The sequence below is a fragment of the Poeciliopsis prolifica genome, unplaced genomic scaffold (assembly GCF_027474105.1).
Source record: "Poeciliopsis prolifica strain line A6 unplaced genomic scaffold, Auburn_PproV2 SCAFFOLD024, whole genome shotgun sequence".
Classification (NCBI taxonomy): Eukaryota; Metazoa; Chordata; class Actinopteri; order Cyprinodontiformes; family Poeciliidae; genus Poeciliopsis; species Poeciliopsis prolifica.
Genome location: NW_026562399.1, coordinates 7,052,454 through 7,069,868, shown reverse-complemented (window position 1 = coordinate 7,069,868; position 17,415 = coordinate 7,052,454). Strand labels below are relative to the sequence as shown.

At 43.9% G+C, this 17,415-nt stretch overlaps 2 protein-coding genes across 2 annotated transcripts; one reads left to right on the top strand and one right to left on the bottom strand.

Moving 5' to 3' along the window:
* Positions 1–4,137: 4,137 nt before the first annotated feature.
* micu2 (mitochondrial calcium uptake 2) lies at positions 4,138–9,956 on the top strand. The gene is made up of 12 exons (XM_055046537.1): positions 4,138–4,404; positions 4,776–4,905; positions 5,619–5,650; positions 5,737–5,812; positions 5,929–5,976; positions 6,669–6,751; positions 7,707–7,760; positions 7,843–7,940; positions 8,299–8,470; positions 8,539–8,647; positions 8,742–8,899; positions 9,217–9,956. The coding sequence occupies exons 1-12, from the start codon at positions 4,204–4,206 to the stop codon at positions 9,316–9,318; spliced, it is 1,263 nt and encodes a 420-aa protein (XP_054902512.1). The 5' UTR covers positions 4,138–4,203; the 3' UTR covers positions 9,319–9,956.
* A 47-nt stretch (positions 9,957–10,003) lies between these two features.
* LOC129370498 (interferon regulatory factor 2-binding protein 1-like) lies at positions 10,004–15,801 on the bottom strand. Its single transcript, XM_055046536.1, has 2 exons — positions 13,774–15,801; positions 10,004–10,865 (listed from the first exon to the last, which is right to left on the bottom strand). Exon 1 carries the CDS (start codon positions 15,578–15,580, stop codon positions 13,811–13,813), a length of 1,770 nt encoding a protein of 589 aa, XP_054902511.1. The 5' UTR covers positions 15,581–15,801; the 3' UTR covers positions 10,004–10,865; positions 13,774–13,810.
* Positions 15,802–17,415: the final 1,614 nt, after the last annotated feature.

Sequence of the window (17,415 nt, the reverse complement as noted above, 5' to 3'; positions counted from 1 at the left end):
GCCTTTGTATACATGACAAAACTTGGAACATTGCATGAAATGGTCTGTTACTGCACCTGTTAAACTTGCCTTTATTTTTCTGATCTTGTCACAGAACAGGCGACGAGGGAGTTGCAATAATTTAACGTGAGCTCGGGTCAAGAAGGGGGCGGAGTCGAGAGGGACGTTTCAAAAGCAGGGTTCGTCTTTTGCCTACTGAGCAACAACAATAAAAAAATGAAAAAACAACAACAAAAAACCCGGAGGGGCGCGCTGTTTGGAACGCGGACACAGCAGCGATCCGAAGCCCAAACGGCCCCTCTGCTGTCTGTAATTTGTTAGTGCAAATTTAGTTTCCACAGAATGTACTGATATCAGCTGTGAAATGTTCAATCGCCTCCAGACGAGAGTCGGTGGCGCCCTAAATTGTAAACGCCCTTAAGTCGTGCTCTTTGCCCCGTGTGCTTTCATTCAGTGTTTAAACCGATTGAAGCCTCTCCACCAAAAGGCAAGTTCATTGGAAAAACTGTCATGAATTGTATATACCTAACTTTGTATGTATACCAGTAAAACCTGTGCTCTAAATAAAACAACTCTGAGCTCATAACTGAAGTGGGTAAAACCTAAGCATTTATTTTAAGCCACAAAGAGAACCATGTATTGATGTTTATCACATTTAAATGACAAATATGCAAATTAGGACTCACTATTAATTCTCATAGAGTGTATATATAAATACACCAGTACAGTATCTAGTTCTATTTAAAAAGAGAAAAAAAAATCACCAGGGAGGAGCAGCAGGACATCCTGTTGGTATGCTTCTGGTATTTTTCTAAGCCTATATTTATTCATGTCAGATTCAGGTTTTGGTCATGTCAGATTTTGACCCTAAGAAGATCTGGTTGATGTAGCTGATTGAGTGTGTCTGTGACAGAAGAGCTAAATGTGTGTGTTACAAACCTACCCAGCCTGCTGCAGGTGGTCCAAGGTATGGTATACTGTGAATGCTGAGACGAATAGGCATCGGTCCACTTCTTGTTTGTCGTGTGAGATTTATTTTTCTTTCTTTCCTTCCTTTATTTATTTATTTTTACACACGTGAGTACAAATAAACTTTCTGTAACGTTGATATGACGATGTGGTTTGAATTGCAGTATCACAGGAGCGCCACAGCCATTGTGCAGAAATGGGGCGGCAGCAGCTCTGATCTTTTTCTCTTGTTATGCTGTGTCCCATCCAACCCATCCTGCACCTCTCCTGCGTAAAAAAAAGAAAAAAACACACAAGGAAAAACAAGAAGAAAAAAAAAGGCTTCTAAAATAAATGTCTTCCTTTCAAAGATGGAACACCAAAAGTACATGCGAGATGCAGCACCGTTTGAACACGCTGACATGAGGATCGTGGTGCATCTCTCTACACTGCTGTCATTTTCGACGAGGATTAGAATCCATTGCTTTTATTTGTGAGCTATTGTTTAGGGTTTTTACATAAGTGCCATGTCATGCAGTCTGCTCTAACCGTGCTTCACAAGGAGGTCGTTCTAATCCACTGGAAACGCGACCGGCAGCCATTGTGAAACGTATTTTTTAACAGAATTAGGAGCATTTTCCTGTGGCTGTGATTGTCCTGGTTTTTTGTGGCAGATATTAAGGCCACACCAACATGTGCATTTGAAGTGTTTGCTTCCCGCCACTTTTATGAAACACACTTTTATTTACCACTATGTTAAAACAGAGAGCCAGAATTAGTTAGGCAGCATAAACCATGACTGAAGACAGAAATATTGTGCAAACTTTGTTGACTTTATTGATGGTCTTACAAGTGTGTATGTCTTTGTTACTTTACAATACAACTTGCTGCTATGACATTAAATAAACCTACAAACTTGCTGAGACAAACTTGATGTGGAATTGATGTGGATGAACCTGCAGGTCTCTCTCTCCCTCTTTCTTTCTTTCTCTCTCTCTCTCTTTCTGTCTCGCACACACAAGTTTGCATTTCTCCCCATGTTAAAACTTTGCATTCACTTCCATTCGTTTTAGTATGCATTTATGCCTAACCCAGGCAGTTTCCCCTTATCATTACCAGTCTATTCCTAACCCCTAAATCAAGGGATGCGACCGGACTTTGGTTCCTATAAGGCCCATCAGTCTTCAGAAGCTTAGTAAATATGTCAGAAATAGAAACAAGTACACACACACACACACACTAAGTGACCCCCAGACTTCCAGCGCCTGCCACACCACATGGTATAAGCGCGTTTCTGTGGCCAGCTCCCTCAATAGGCCTGCATCCGTCTGGTGATCACATCTTGGGGCCTCACAAGACATTCCCAAAGAAACCAGGAGGAGATTACATAGGAAGTTCAGAAGTGGTCTGATAGCACCGGGACCAATCAAGCAAAGTTAGGCCGCCACTAGCAGAGGAAGACTCCAAAGACCCATCAGACCAGCTATGACTCCCAAGCAGAAGTCACTAAACCCGCAATGGGATAACCCAAATCCCTTAACTCCCTATTGTCCCCCACCGCAGGGCAGAACCCAAAAGCCCAAGTACCCCTACGGTCAGGACCACCTCTGTGCCAGCATCTCCACACCCCTCAAGCTCCTGATGTCATGGTGACAAAGTCTATACCTGCTACACCACTGAGTGGTGTTTTATTTATTAACCAATTCAGACATTCTCTCCACCGAAACATTATACAAAATAAACCACATTTGTGTCTTTTTGTTTTTTGAGTCTTTTTTTCTTGTTTTTATTTTATTTTTAATTTCTTGCAAACTGTTGTTTTCCAAATCCAGCTTTATGAGGTTACAAAGTAACCAGAATGAGGGGTAGCCTGTCAAAGGGATGACGGGTTTTCAAAGCCCAGAGACAGACAAACGGTCCCAGAGAGCACGTCGATGGCGCTCAGGTAAATCTCACTTCCTGTGTGTTTCACTGGGAGCTTTTCATTGAGTGTCTATCTGTTCCCAGATTTCAGACTTTTCCACAGTTAACTTTGGTTACTATATATTGCAGATACTCAACTGTTTGCATCTTTCTGAATACATGACCCCATCTGTAAGACGTGATTCTGGTATCATCATGGCAAAGCTCATATAGGCATGATACTTGAAGCTATAACTGCAGCCAAGGCTGGTTTTATAAAAACTAAGGGGAGTGAAATACAAATGCAAACCATGTTTTCTGGGTTCTGATTTAAAGATATTTTTGTCAAAACATGAAAAACAAATATATATAAAAATAAAAGAGTTGTCATCATCACGTTCTGGGACTATGTTGCCTTGCTATTCTTTGTCTGCGTAAAACATTTTCTGGTTTTATGCAGGATATGTGTTTTTTGGATGCAGCATTCTGAGTTTTTCCCGTGCAGCTGCTACCGAAAGATCACCAATTCGGCATTCATGCTGTGCCGCAGAAACAAAATGCGAAGAGCCATGTAAATAATTCATGTGAATAAAAATAAAGGTTCATGCTCTAAACTGAAGCAGCAGCAGTGATGCAGGGTTCCTCCACTGAACAGAAATATTCATCTGCAGCCCAAATGCCAAACAATCTGAGCTAAGTTCTGGGAACGTCTATTTTTAATTTTTGATCTTTGGATTTAGACATTCAAACATTTGTGTATGGAAAGAATAAAAAAGTTGGAAAAAAAATTGTTTTCCTCCTTACACCCAGTTTGCAGTAAAACATTATTAAAACCTGTAAGAGGCTGACGGATTTGAGACGGAGCAGGAGGTTCACTGCAGTAGGATGATGATCAGAACATTATTGTTAAAATGGCCCAGTCAAACCCCAGACTTGAATCTAATTGGGTATTTTTACTCCACGTGCATCATCTCCAAGGCCACAGCCGATGCTGCCGGAGCAGAGTTCACAGAGATCGGTCCCTCGGACCGATCTTTCAAACATCCATCTGTGTGTAATCATTCACTACAATGTGTTTAGTTATGATAAATTGATTTTTTAACAACATCCTGGCTCTTGTAATGATGGATCTCTAATTGTTAGAGCTGATCACCATAAACAAACACAGAGCTCAAACAGAAACCTTTCCTGACTCCTAACTACTTTCAGAACTACTTAACCTGGTGAGCATCATGCGAGTTGTTTACTCTGCTGACGTCAAAGTGGGCGTTCCGTGACTCGGTCGCCCGCTGACGGCGCAGCTACGGAAGCCGCCGCGTTTGCGCAACAGGGCAGCCAGCGAGCTTCCTGAAAATGGCCAGCTGGGGAAAGTTCGCCGTCGCCTTCCGGAGCCTGGCCCGGAGCGCCCGGGTTCCGAAGACCAACGCCGCGTTCCGCGCGGTCGGTCCCGCTGTTCTGGGCTCCGTCGTCGGAACCGGGGCTCTCTGCTACTACCTGTGCCACCATGAAGACGTCAGGACTTCACCCTTCGCTGTTCTTGCAGAGGGAGAAAAGGTGAGTGCGTTTGTTTGGACAGAAAACACTTCTCCGCTTCATTCGTTTTCCGCTCCGAAAGACGAACACCAGCTGCGTAAAAGAAGAGGGCTTCGCTTTTACAGAAGGCGTAAACACCAAGCGATGTCACCTGGCGCCCCCTAGCGGCGCCTGTAGAACACAGCGTGTGAAAACCACCAGCTTGTCTTCATTTAGAGTTTATGGGCAGAATATCAGCCTAAGATTAAAAAGGAACACACTTTGGTTAAAGTTTATTTTAAATCTACTTGTAGCTTGATGTTCCTGTGTCGTTCAGGTAAAAACTGCGCGCCTGGTGGGGGCCACAGAGTTTGGTGTTTAGATCAGAAACTCTCAGGTCATTTTGTTTGCAGGAACCTGCAGCTCCTCAGCTGTCTGCCAGAAAGGTACGTTTCATCCAGTTTGCCTCAGTGACGTACGACATGGAGCCCTACATGACCCCCAGGGACTTCCTGTTCTCTGTCATGCTGGAACAAGTAGATCGTAAGCTGCACACGTTTACCACACACACACACACACACACACACCTTGTCCCTGCTCACAAGCTGCACTTCAGTCTCATCTTTTTGAATCTCTCTCAAGATAATTCATCTTTCAAGATGCAGTTTGCTGTCAGCGTTTGAAAAACAACGCGGTACTTATCGAAGAGCAGATGGGATTTCCAAACAAAGCAAATAAATTTGCTTCGTAATCAGTCGTCATGAATGTTGCAGGTTGCCATTGTTCAACTTGGATTCAGAAAAATAAAACTAAAATCATTCCTACCTCCATAATTCTTATTTTTTAGAGTATCACCATGTGTTGACCAGGGCTGCTACTATATAATTATTCTACTATCAGAATAATTGATTAGTTGGATCACTAGATTATTTGATTACTCTGTCAATTAATCTGATGAGTAATTGATTAGTTGGATAAAAGAAAATAAAAAAAAACATTGGAACATTTTGCAGAATTTTCATTTGCCCACCTAAGCCTTTTTTATACAATATTAGAAATGTGCTAAAAGATGAAAAGCATATTTTTATTTTTAATAATAATAACAAAATAAATTTTCAGTGTATCATTTGTAGTAAAAGATGCATCGGCAACAAAAGAAACACTTCTAACATCCACAGTTGAAAAGCAACTTATTGTTATTATCATTTTTTGCTTCATTAGCATCAACACTCAGTTTGGCCTGTTTCTGTTTTTAGGGAAGCTCCAAAAGAGAATCTTAACAACCGAGGTATGTTAACAGTGTCACTGTGTGAAAACGCTGCATGCGGAGCCCAGTGTGGTGACGCCGTCTGTCTCCCGCTGCGCTCTCGGCAGGACGTGAACAAGATGCTGGCGGTTGCCTCTAGAGCTCGTCCCAGCAGCGAGTTGTTCAGAAACCTGGGAGACAACGGTGAGCCTCCTGCCGCACACCTGAACCTTTCTGTGGTGATGTTTTGTTTTTGCTTCTGTCGGCTAGTTTCTGTTTAACTAAAGACTGTAAAGTGTGTGTGTGTGTGTGCCTTGCAGGTTTAATATCCTACACAGAGTATCTCTTCCTGCTGACCATCCTGACCAGTAAGTTGACTTTGCCGTGTTTATGATGGTTTTATTTGAAGCAGGACAATCTGTCAGCAGCTTTGCTTCCATTGACTATGTGCATATTGGACTTCGGGAGATAAATTATCTAATGGAAACACTCCAGTTACAAAAAAAACAAAAACACATTTTTCTTTTTCTTTTTTGCCAAAACAATTTTTACACTTGATGATGTACTGACTTCCTGATGACAGAGTTTCAGAAAGAAAAAGGTCTTTAATAGAGACAGAGGGACAATTTCAAAGCATTAAATTACAAAGTCAGGTTTCTTTAGTCGTATTTGATGTCTGTAGCATTTTTACATCGACCGAAGATGACCAAACAATGTCAGTTTTTATTTTTAAAAAACTTGAAAATTGAAAAAAGACCTCAGAAATTTTGAGATCAATCTCGGAAATTTTCTAGGAAGGAATTTGGAAATGTCTGCGTTTCAAAAATCCAAAGTTTTCCTTTCTAGAAAATTTATCTCAGAATTTCCAAGTTTTCTCCAGCAAATATTTTGACTTTTTACACTGAAATTTCCAGGTTTTCTTTCTATAATAAATGTAAATTTCTTCAGAGGAGATGTCCTCCTCTCCATTTTCTATCCACAACGGTCCCAATAGGCCGTCGTAGGCAACAAATTCCTGACTGAGACGACCGTCTCCTTTCTCTCTCTCTCTCTCTCTCAGAGCCGCTGACCGGCTTTCACATCGCTTTCCAGATGCTGGATGTGGACGGCAACGAGCAAGTGGACAGAAAAGAGTTTCTCACGGTGAGGCTTTGCTTTTCTTTTCAGACGTCAAACTCTGAGTCACGATATCAGTATTTCAAATGTTTGTGTGCACTCAAATGTGAATATATTGCCACTTTAATGCTGCCGAGAGCTCTGCCGACGTTGCCGCAGCCGTAAGTATGACCCAGGCTCCACGCGAAGGTGAGGGAGAGCTGCATCCCGGTCGCTCGGCCGTTCTTCGTCTGCTTTGTCTCAGGAAGCTTTTCGGTTTTATCCGTCTGTTTGAAGCCACCTGACGTGTTTCGTGTTCCAAGCAGACTTCTCCGCCCTGCCGCTTAAGCTCAGGCCTCGGCCGCCTGCTGTCTCGTCCGAAGGCATGTTGGCCTGTGTTGCAACTTGTGTCTCGTGTTGCAACGTGGCGCAGAAAGAGCAAAACATCCAGCAGGAAGCAGCAGTGCATGGATTTTTGCTTTGACTTTTTATTTATTTATTTTTTAGTTAAATGCAACCTCAGTGAAACTTTATTATCCATTCTATTTTTGGTTCTGGTTCTGTGTGTGATTTCCAGTTGCTTTTTATGTGTTATTTTGGATATTCAATATAATTTTCAGTTCCAGTGTTAAGTGTCCTAAATAAAGTAAATTTCATTGGTATTCGAGAGAGCAGACGTGCATCGTTATGCCGGTATCGTTATAACACGTCGACATTTATGGCAAAAGTGTTAAAAGTCCAAAGGGTGTGAATACTTCTGCAAGAAAAAGTCTTGCTAGGTAGATTTAGCAAATGTAATGTTGGTATCGAGCTGGATGAAATGTGTGTGTGTGTGTGTGTGTGTGTGTGTGGGTGTGTGTGTGTGTGTGTGTGTGTGTGTGTGTGTGTGTGTGTGTGTGTGTGTGCGGGGGGGGGGGTGAGAACACATGAAGTTTCTATATGTTTCAAGTTCTTGACAAAACTGAATTGAATGAATGAAAAATGTTTTCATTGTCTGCCAAAGCTCAAGAACATCATCGGCAAGAGCAAACCGAAGCGTCTGAAGGACGTGGCAGAGGTGTGTGCGAACATCTTACCAGTTTTTCTCGTGCGTCGTCATCCGTTGCTGTAGTAACAGGACGATTCGTGGATGATTGCAGAAATCGGCAGAGGAAGCGGCGGTGGTGAACACGTCCCTTCAGGCGTACTTCTTTGGAAAGAGAGGAGACAACAAGCTGAAGTACCAGGAGTTCCGCAGGTAGGAGAAGCTGTCATGGTTCTGATTCTGCCGGGATCTCGTCAAGTCGCCCGACATTTTGGACGGAGATGGTAATGGCACAAAATTCCTTGCAATCATTTCTGAAGTTGTGCCTCAGAGTAAGTGACCTTGATTTCAAAAACTTACAAAACAATGGCAGAATCCCAGAGGGACAGATTCTTGAATGCATAAATATCACCAGATTTTTTTTTATGTTCTCATCCGTTTAAACGTCAATCTGAGAGATTTCTGGGTTTTGGCTGGGCTTTTTTTCCCACCATCACCAACTGTGTTTCCACTACATACGTGCACAAAACGTTGTTTCTATTCTAATGTGGAAACGATCTCTGTTGCTCAGATTCATGGAGGACCTGCAAGCTGAGGTCCAGGAGATGGAGTTCCTGCAGTTCTCCAGAGGCATGGACACCATGAGGAGGGAGGACTTCGCCGAGTGGCTGCTGCACTACACCAACGAAGAAGACAACGAAGTCTACTGGGAGAACATGAGGAAGAAGATCCCTGCCGGTCAGGTACGGAAACGTCGTCCGGATGAGACTCCTGCGTGGATCAACAGTCAACAGGCGCGTTTCCCTTCCAGAGCATCACATTCGAGGAATTCAAAGCCTTCTGCCTGTTCACCAACAACCTGGAGGACTTCGCCTTCTCGATGAAGATGGTCTCCGAGGCCAACCGTCCTGTGGGGATGGGTAAGGCCTCGCCGTCGGATCGAAACGGGCAGACACGGTTCATCCAGCGCATGAGGGCGACCTCCCCGTTCTCTTGATCACATCTTGATTACAGACCAGTTCAAGCGAGCCGTGAAGATCGCCACGGGCCACGAGCTGTCGGAGAACGTCCTGGACACGGTGTTCAAACTCTTCGACATGGACGGAGACAACCGCCTGAGTCACAAGGAGTTCATGGGAGTCATGACGGACAGAATGCTGCGGGGTCTGAAGGTGAGCTTCCACTTTCGTTTTCCTTCATTTATACGAAGTAGCTTTTTAACGCCAGCTCTGATTAGTGCGGTTTTCTGGCGGATCAACCAGACTTTGAAAAGCCTCACCTTTTTTGTCTGCAAAAGTCACTAAGTCAACACCAGTGGGTCGACTATTGTAATCCAAATCAAATGTTACTTTTTTTTTATATGTGTGTGCAACTTTTCTGGTTTTTAAATGCCATTGGATTTTTATTCCAGGATACATCGGAATTAAAAGTAAGTAGTTGAGAGGCGACACGTTCAGCTTCACCTCCTCCCTCTGTGCCCTGACTGCAGGTGCAGCACCAAACCGGCATCTCTGGCTACTGGAAGTGCGTGAAGAGAGAGACCCTGAAAGGGGCCAAGGAGGCCCTGGGAGACAACAGCTGCCCCATCTGACACGTCCGCCACTGCATATAGTTATGTTTTATATTATTAAACAAACGGTGTGAGTGGGAGTCTACATCTATGCACATAAAAATATAGGATAATACCACTGCCTTATCTGGACTCTGTGGAGCTCGTTTCTGTCATCACAGAGAAAAATCAATGCCCAAGAAAAAAAGAAAATGACAAGAACTCATAGTTTTGACTTTCATGATTATGAGAATCAGTCATATAAAGACAATTATGAGATGTAAAGTCATAATTATGTGATACTGGAGCAAGCCTCCTTTGAGAAACAGCACGACTATCGAGCTCACAATTTGAACGTCTTATTTTGAAAGTTGAAACTCTTAACTTTGACTCATAATTATGAAGTTGAAAGTAGAAACTCCGATTTTTCGACTTCCTGTTGGGCTTTGAAATTTCTTTCATGGCAGGAATGAGCTTCCGTAGGAAAAAACGCCTTCACGCTCCAGCTAAAGTGTAACATTTTGTCATTTACAAGCGTTTCCACTGATCACTTTTGCATTCAGGATATATACATATATATACGTTTGTACTCTCTGTATTTGAAACGAGTGCATGTTTACAGGGCCGGGGGATTTTCATGTTTCTCATCGACGTTCAAATAAAGCTTCCCCAGAAATCCACCCGGAGTTTTAACCCTTTGAAATCAGCAGCAGAGGAGTAAAGCAGCTGTGACTATTTAGTCCTTTATTGTAGAATTGACCTGTTCAGATCACATAAGTGTGGGTTAACCATTCGATGTGATGCTAATTATCTTACCATACATAATTCAAAAAGTAAATAGACAAAACAAGCATACATCTGTGATAGATGGACTAATTAGTGACTGATGCCAAAGGTTATCAGTGAATACAGCATACACAGCTACAATAAAATTACACTGAGCATGAAGCCATCTTTGGTCTTCTTATCACTATAAACAAATACATAGAAATTTGTATTGTATCAAAAATAGAAATTACATAGCCATATTGAAAGGAAGTTCACATTTGAAACATACAACAGAAGAATACCTACGAGACATAATGTGGGATTACATTTTTTTTTTTTTTTGCACTCCTTGGCTTTAAGGACCAAATGGGGTTTTTTGTGTTCGACATTCGATTTTTGTTTTTTTTTCCTTCCTTTTTTTTCTCTCCAAAGAAGTGCATCGCTTTAGCCAAGTCATCGATCAATAGCGCTGTTCCGCATCGGTTTAATACACAACGCGACAAACCAAGAAGGAAAACAAAAACAGACACAAAAACAAACAGGAGAAAAAATTTAAAAAAATAAAAACACAAATCAGATTGTCAGACAAACGTGTGCTTTCTGTCCTGGGCTGTTCGAGCCACGCGGCGAGAGGAAGAACGGCCGATCTGAGCCTCTTCCTCACCGGTGACTTTCCTTGTCTTTACGAACTGATCCTGGTTTAGTTTGTCCTCCCGGAGCTTCGGACTTACTCTGCTTGTAGAGGCACGCTTGATGAAATGCAGCCAAAGTGGACCTCTGCTTGAGATAAAAAGGGAAGTGCTTTCAAAGTGTTTGATCCCCTGGAGAGAAAGAAAGGACAGATGGAAAACTTAATCATTTGGAAAATAAAAAACAAAAACAAAACAGGCTATTTAGTTTCACAGGTCGGTTTCAGGACAAATGCTTCATTTCACTATGATTTCCTGGCAGCCATTCTCATGATAAAACAAAGCCAAGTGAAAGCCTGCATGGAGGGAGGCAACGGAAGAAGAAAGAAGAACGGACGGACCGATTTAGTTTTTATGTTTTCTGGTTTTCGACGTGTGGCACTTTGTGTTGCCCGAATGTCAAACTGAGGCCCGACAGACAAACTTACACGAGCCGCAAGTAAGTCACTTGATACACAAATGTAGAACTTTGAAATTTGGGGGGATTTATTTCCAATGTAATGGACACAGAGAGGAAAAAGAGGAGAAATGGTGGAAGCGGGAAGGTTTTAAAAGGAGATTGGAGTCGAGGAGGGAAATATACATAAAATATTGGTAAATACCATCACTGATCAGTTTTGTTTCTCTGACTTTGAAGATTTGAATGCCAGAATGTAAAAGTGCTTCATAAATAGAGTGTACCTTTATCAATCGACACCTGACAAGGGCATTGATAGAACATTTAAATGACTGGACATCAGTCAATTAAAAATAACTCAATTTACATTCTGATTAATTTTTGTTTTGAAGGAAAATTTGTTTACAGGCACTTCATAATCAATTTTGCTTATGGTTTTGATTGTGTGCTTCTCATTTCTGTTTTACTTTTTTTGTGTGTTTTGCTTTATACAATATGTTCCCGTTCTAGTGTTGCTTGTTCTTTATAGAGTTAAAAGTTGTTGGTTTTTCTCAGGGCAAATTTCCATTATTATCTCAGCAGTATTTGTCTTGCAAAAATGCAATATTATTGCGATTAGCAATGATATTGCTAATCGCAATACTTGCAGGGACAATTTGTTGTCCATCAAAATTTGCTATTGTGGCAGATCCAACCCTGAATAAAGAAAAAATAAAAACTAGTCATGAACCATCTTCATATTTGAATGGATGCATATTTCTCCAATTATTCAAACAAATCATTGATGAAAATTTGTGATGTTTAAAATCAAAACTAAATGCCACTGAAATCCATAAAATCAATTAATTCATCCGTTCAAGCCATTTTTTTATTTTAAAACGACTCCAGAAGTAAAAACTGCCGAAAGAGAATCCCAGATTATTTTTTTATTTATATTATTTACTTCCAGCAAGCCGCTCTGTCTTTAAAGATGGAGCGACTGTCCGGCCGCATGAGGATCTCAGAAAGCTTTTTTTCCACTTGGTCTTTGAATGCACCGCGGCAAAGCTCTACAGGATGTTTTTAATGCGGAGGTTTACACAAAATCAGGAAGAGACGACGGTATTCCCGATGTCTGGATGCTGTTCAAAAATATAAAAAAAATAAAAATATTTCCAATGAAACAATCATTGTGCTGAAAGAAAACTAAAACTGCTCAGCAGTGTATGATCCTCGACAGCGCCATCTACTGGGATGCATTTTAATTTTTAAAACTGGAAAAATTGAAAATGGTTGGGAGTCTTTTTTGACTAAATATTTGTACCATTTACAGGTTCTGATAAATGTTCTGTTAAACACCGTCAACACTGAAATATAATTCTCTAAAGCCTCATGCAAGACAAGCGGTTCATCGAGTTCAACTATTTTATTTTTGTAACTATCTGCAAAGTATCGATGGACATTTATCGTATCGTTTCTCATTTGTGGTTATAAACGCATAAATGATTAATTAGTGTCATGATAAATTATAATTATTGATGTTTAAAGCCCCAAAACTGTCCATATCGTAAGGACTGTTAGTTTTACTACCCTCTCCATTTTATCAATGAGTGTGTCAATAAATAATACATTTAAAAATGTGATTAAAAGCGGTTACTGGGTGCAGTCGAGTTCTTCAAAACTGAGGCCATTTTTCGGGGTCTTTGTTTCGACTGTGCTGAACTCTGATAGTTACAGTAGAGGTATTGTATTGTGTCACCATTACAATGGTTAGGGTGATGGAAGATGTCTGAGTTTGGCATAAATTAAGTTACTAAAATAATAGTAGAGGTACAAGGATGTTTGTGTGTATTGAGTCTTACAGCTCCTGGTTTTCTGGATAGTTGAAATGTTGTTGCAATGTGCAGGTGATGCACGACTGAGTACTAACATGGAGCCCATTTGTAATATTTTTGAGTTTTCTAATAAAAAATAAATAAATAAATTCAAGGAAGAACATAAATATTTGAATTATATGATTGAAACGGAGAATCTCCAGACATGTTTGGTTTGAGTCGATAGAGCATTTTCTTTCAATTCTTTGAAAATGTGCACAGAAATGTGCAGTCTTCGATATCGGCTTTAAGGGCATTTTCCCAGGGTGGCATCAGAAAGGGGCGTGGGACCAAAACCACTCAAACATAAACTATAGCTCATCTGTCAGTTGTCCCCGTAGCATTTTTGTTAGTGTATGCATATGTAGTGGAGTAAGTTTACCTTAGTTACTGTTGATTAGTGGGAAAATAAATAACCTAACCTGTACTGTGATAATTTCTTGTATTTGAATTGATTGCAGTGCGGCAGAAGGAGGCGGACGCCCAGAGCGCCATTCCTGCAGAAACCACAACTGCTTGCACATTTATTTCAAGTTTACAAAGTTAATCATGATGATTAATCACAGATCTTGAGTGGGATTAATCTGATTAAGTACTGATGTTTTTATAAATAATGACCTTTAAGTCATTTAGGCTACAATAAAACCAAATTAGGTAGGTTAAATTTTATTTGTACTTTCCGTCTAAATATCTAAGCCTCCCAGACCTAACTGGGTTCAACCTCATAACTTAGTGGTTTGAGACCAGACTTTAAGGTGGCACAGGCTTCCTGCTCCATCTTAGCATTTACCGTGACAGGTCGGAGATGTCGGGAGGTCAGCGGGGGGTCACTCCTCCTTCTTTACCGTCACGTCTCCATCTCCGGCCAGGATGGTGGAGATTTCCCCCTGCATGAAGGCCCAAGGCACGTTGGAACCGGCCAGAGGGCAGCGCTCCCCGCTCGGGCAGTACACCTCCCCTCCCTGCCCCTGGCTGCGGATGAACGCTCGGGTGCAGGGGAAGCAGAACTTGTGGTGAGGGACGGAGGGACACTGGACAAAGTGTGTGTCCTCCAGGCGCTCTCTGCAGAGCGTGCAGCACAGCAGGGTGCCCTGCGTGCTGCTCGTGCTCTCCCCGGTGCTGGCGTTGCCGCTCGGCCCCACCGCGCTCATGCTCTGGCCCATGGCCGCCTGGGAGGCCGAGGTGGAGGCGGTGGACGGGCTGCTGCTGGTGGAGCGACCGGCTGTCGAGGAGTGGGCTGCGGACATGCCTGGGCTGTCTCTGGGCATCTGGCTGGAGCTCAGGCTGTCCGTGACGCCCATCAGGGCCGAGATGGGCGACGGCTGGCTGTGGAGGCGCGGCGGTCCTTCCTGAGGGGCCGCCATGCCGGGCAGAGGCTCTGTGTAGGCGCTCCGAGGCCAGGACTCCCTGGCAGGGTGGTCGGGTCTCCCGTCACTCTCTCCGTTTTCCGAGCCGGGAGAAGGTTTCCGGCGTCTGCTCGTGCTTTTCGCCGGACCCGGGCGGCCTGTCGCCGCCAACGACAGCACCGGATCCGGCTGGGGCAGGACCTCTGGGATGGGCGGCTCCTTGAACATCCTCACGGCGTCGTTCAGGAGCTCGGACAGCCCACGCCAGTCCCCGGTACCCTGCCGCTTCTCGTACTCCACGTATCGCAGGCCGGAATTCACAGCTTTGCCTGCGTCTTTCGCCGAATCCCGGAACATCTGTCGGACCAGGTCCGGGATCCCTGAGAAGATGATCCCGGAGCCCACGGGATACTCGACGAAGACCCTCAGCTCAAACTCGGGAGTTGTGCTGGCATCGAACGCCAGGACGCGGCCCTGCAGGTTGTGGTCTTTCCTGAAGCGGACGTTGAAGGGGATGGAGTTGCTCAGAGCCACCAGCACGTCTCGCACCGCTTTGGGTCGGTTCGGCCAGCCTTCCACCCGGTTTCTGGCCACTTCGTTCAGTTCGGCCATCACCTCATTGTTCCTCCACACCGCTGGATCTATACCCACCAGGGCAGAGGTGCTGGCGCCCACCCCCAGAGACACTGCCTGCCTCCTGCCTCCCTCACCCATGATGGGCCCGGCAGAGACTGCGATGGGTGTGCTGGCAGTTCGGGAGCCCGACAACGGGGCTAAAAGCCCGTGAGGAGCCGCCACCAGCCCCTGAGCTATCAAGGCGTGAGAGATGGTGCTGTGGAGCCCGGGCACCGTACCGGTCACAACCCGGCGGGTGTTCGGGCTCTGGCGGCTCCCCTCCGACAAAGCCACGTCCTCAGCCCGGTGCAACCCGTTCGGAAGCCGGGAAGACACCCCGTACTCCCCCCTGCCCCTGTCTACGCGCTCACTATGCTGCCGCCCCGTCTCGAGGGTCCCCACCGAGCCGGGCTTGCTCTGCTGGGGACCGGGAGACCTGCCGTCTAACACCCCGTGCGTGCTCTTCAGCTGCCGCGCCGTTTCGATCAGGAGCTCGATCCGGTCCGCGCCGTCGTAGTTGACACATCCCCGGCACACCGCCTCGCTGAACTCCCACAGCATGGCCCACGGCATCTTGGGCAGATCGCAGAGGTAGCACCACTGCCGTCTGGAGGAAGGCTGCGAGGCGGAGGACATGTTGTTTACAGGCCCGACGCTAAACTTTCTTCCCTCGGAGGCCTACGCGACACAGTCTGCGGTTCTCGGCTAAATCTCAGGCTGCGGACACCGACGGCCACATGCCACGTTTCATCCGACGAAAATACGACGAACGCTGAGCTCGGAAGGCGGTTTTTGGCGACAATACTTAACGTAAGCGACGTCTTCTTTCTCGGTTTGTTCGTGTCGGTCTGTGTGGAAGGAAGTAAAATGTTACTAGACACCGGAAACACCTACGCGCCTGGAGCGCGGGGCATTTTGGGAAGTGGTGTTTTCAGAGCGAAGCTGAACTCGCCGCTAGAAAAATGGAGAATCTTCGCAACACGAGGAGAGAAAATGAACTTAATTAAGTTAATCCCACGAAATAAATCGTGGCCACTATATATATATATATATATATATATATAATATATATATATATATATATATATATATATATATATATATATATATATATATATATATATATATATATATATATATATATATATATATATCAGAAATCCGTAAGACAAGCCCGCTCTGAATATCGAACCAAACTGTGACATCACAATGTGACATCACAATGTAACTCCAAAGGCAGAACTCTGACATCACCAGCAGCAATGATATAAGCTCGTCACATGGATCTACTGTCATCACAACCTGTTAGCAGCCGTTGTTGATACTTTCCTCTTGAGAGTTTTTTTAGCAGTTCACTGTAAGATTTTTTCATCTTAGTTTGGTTCACATTTCGTTGACATCAAGCTTAACGTGAAATCTTTACTGAGTTTACAGATAAGTGATTTTAGCTTACAACCTGAAACAAGCAAAGGTTACAATGCAGTCCAACCAGCCTGGAGTCGAGGAGGTTCCAGCCGATAACATTGTCGCAATGGAATTACAGCCACCCAAGCCACCCAAGCGCAAGAAGAAGAAGTTGTCGTTTGCAGTTTGGTGGGCGCTGCACGCACCTGAGGAGCTTAAGACTTCTGCTGAAAATATTGAACAGCAGGACGCTTCACTGGCGACTGAAAATGAATCGATCGCCAAAGTACTGGAGACAGTGGATCAGAAAGGGGACAGACAGCCACCTGAGAGTGATTCCACTGAGAAGAACCAGGTATCATTTAAAACCCTGTCGGAGGAACACGTCCCTGATGATCAAGAGATTTCTGCAGGAAATATTGAAAAGCAGAATGATCCACTGGTCAGAGAAGAAGTGACCATCGCTGGAGTGCAGGAGACGATTGATTTAGCAGAAAAGGAACAGCCTTCCACGTCGAAGCAACAGCCACCAACAAGGAGACGCAACAAGATCAAAATGATTCCATTTCAACTCTGGTTGGAGAAACATGCCCCTGCTAATACAACGAGTTCAAATGAAAGTGCTGGAATGGAAGAAGAAGACGTTTCAGCGGTTAGCAAAAAAGAATCGATCACCGTAATACAGGAGACATCAGAGAAGGAACTCCCCATTAAGTCTGGTTAAAAAACAGGACACTTCTCTGCCTGAAGATCAGGAAGATTGCTTAAAGGAGATTGCAAACACATTTGTGTTTGATGAATCTGAAGACTAAGAAAAGTTAGACGTTGTTTAAAGTAAATTTGATGTTCACTGTTCAACCTAATGAGTGCTACTAGAGCAGGGGTAGGCAACTCCAGGCCTCGAGAGACGGTCTCCTGCAACTATTAGATGTGTTTCTACTTCAACACACCTGAGTCAAATAATGGGGTCATTATCAGAACTCTGGAGAACTTAACTGTATTTAGGAGGTGATTCAGCTATTTGAACCAGCTCTGTTGGACCAGGGAGACATCTAAAAGTTGCAGGA

Bases quoted from the DNA above. Each gene is read 5' to 3' on its own strand.
- micu2 (XM_055046537.1), top strand. From the start codon at position 4,204: ATGGCCAGCTGGGGAAAGTTCGCCGTCGCCTTCCGGAGCCTGGCCCGG. The intron at 5,977-6,668 runs GTAAGTTGACTT...TCTCTCTCTCAG, and splicing joins CCTGCTGACCATCCTGACCA to AGCCGCTGACCGGCTTTCAC. The intron at 7,761-7,842 runs GTGTGTGCGAAC...GGATGATTGCAG, and splicing joins GTCTGAAGGACGTGGCAGAG to AAATCGGCAGAGGAAGCGGC.
- LOC129370498 (XM_055046536.1), bottom strand. From the start codon at position 15,580: ATGTCCTCCGCCTCGCAGCCTTCCTCCAGACGGCAGTGGTGCTACCTC.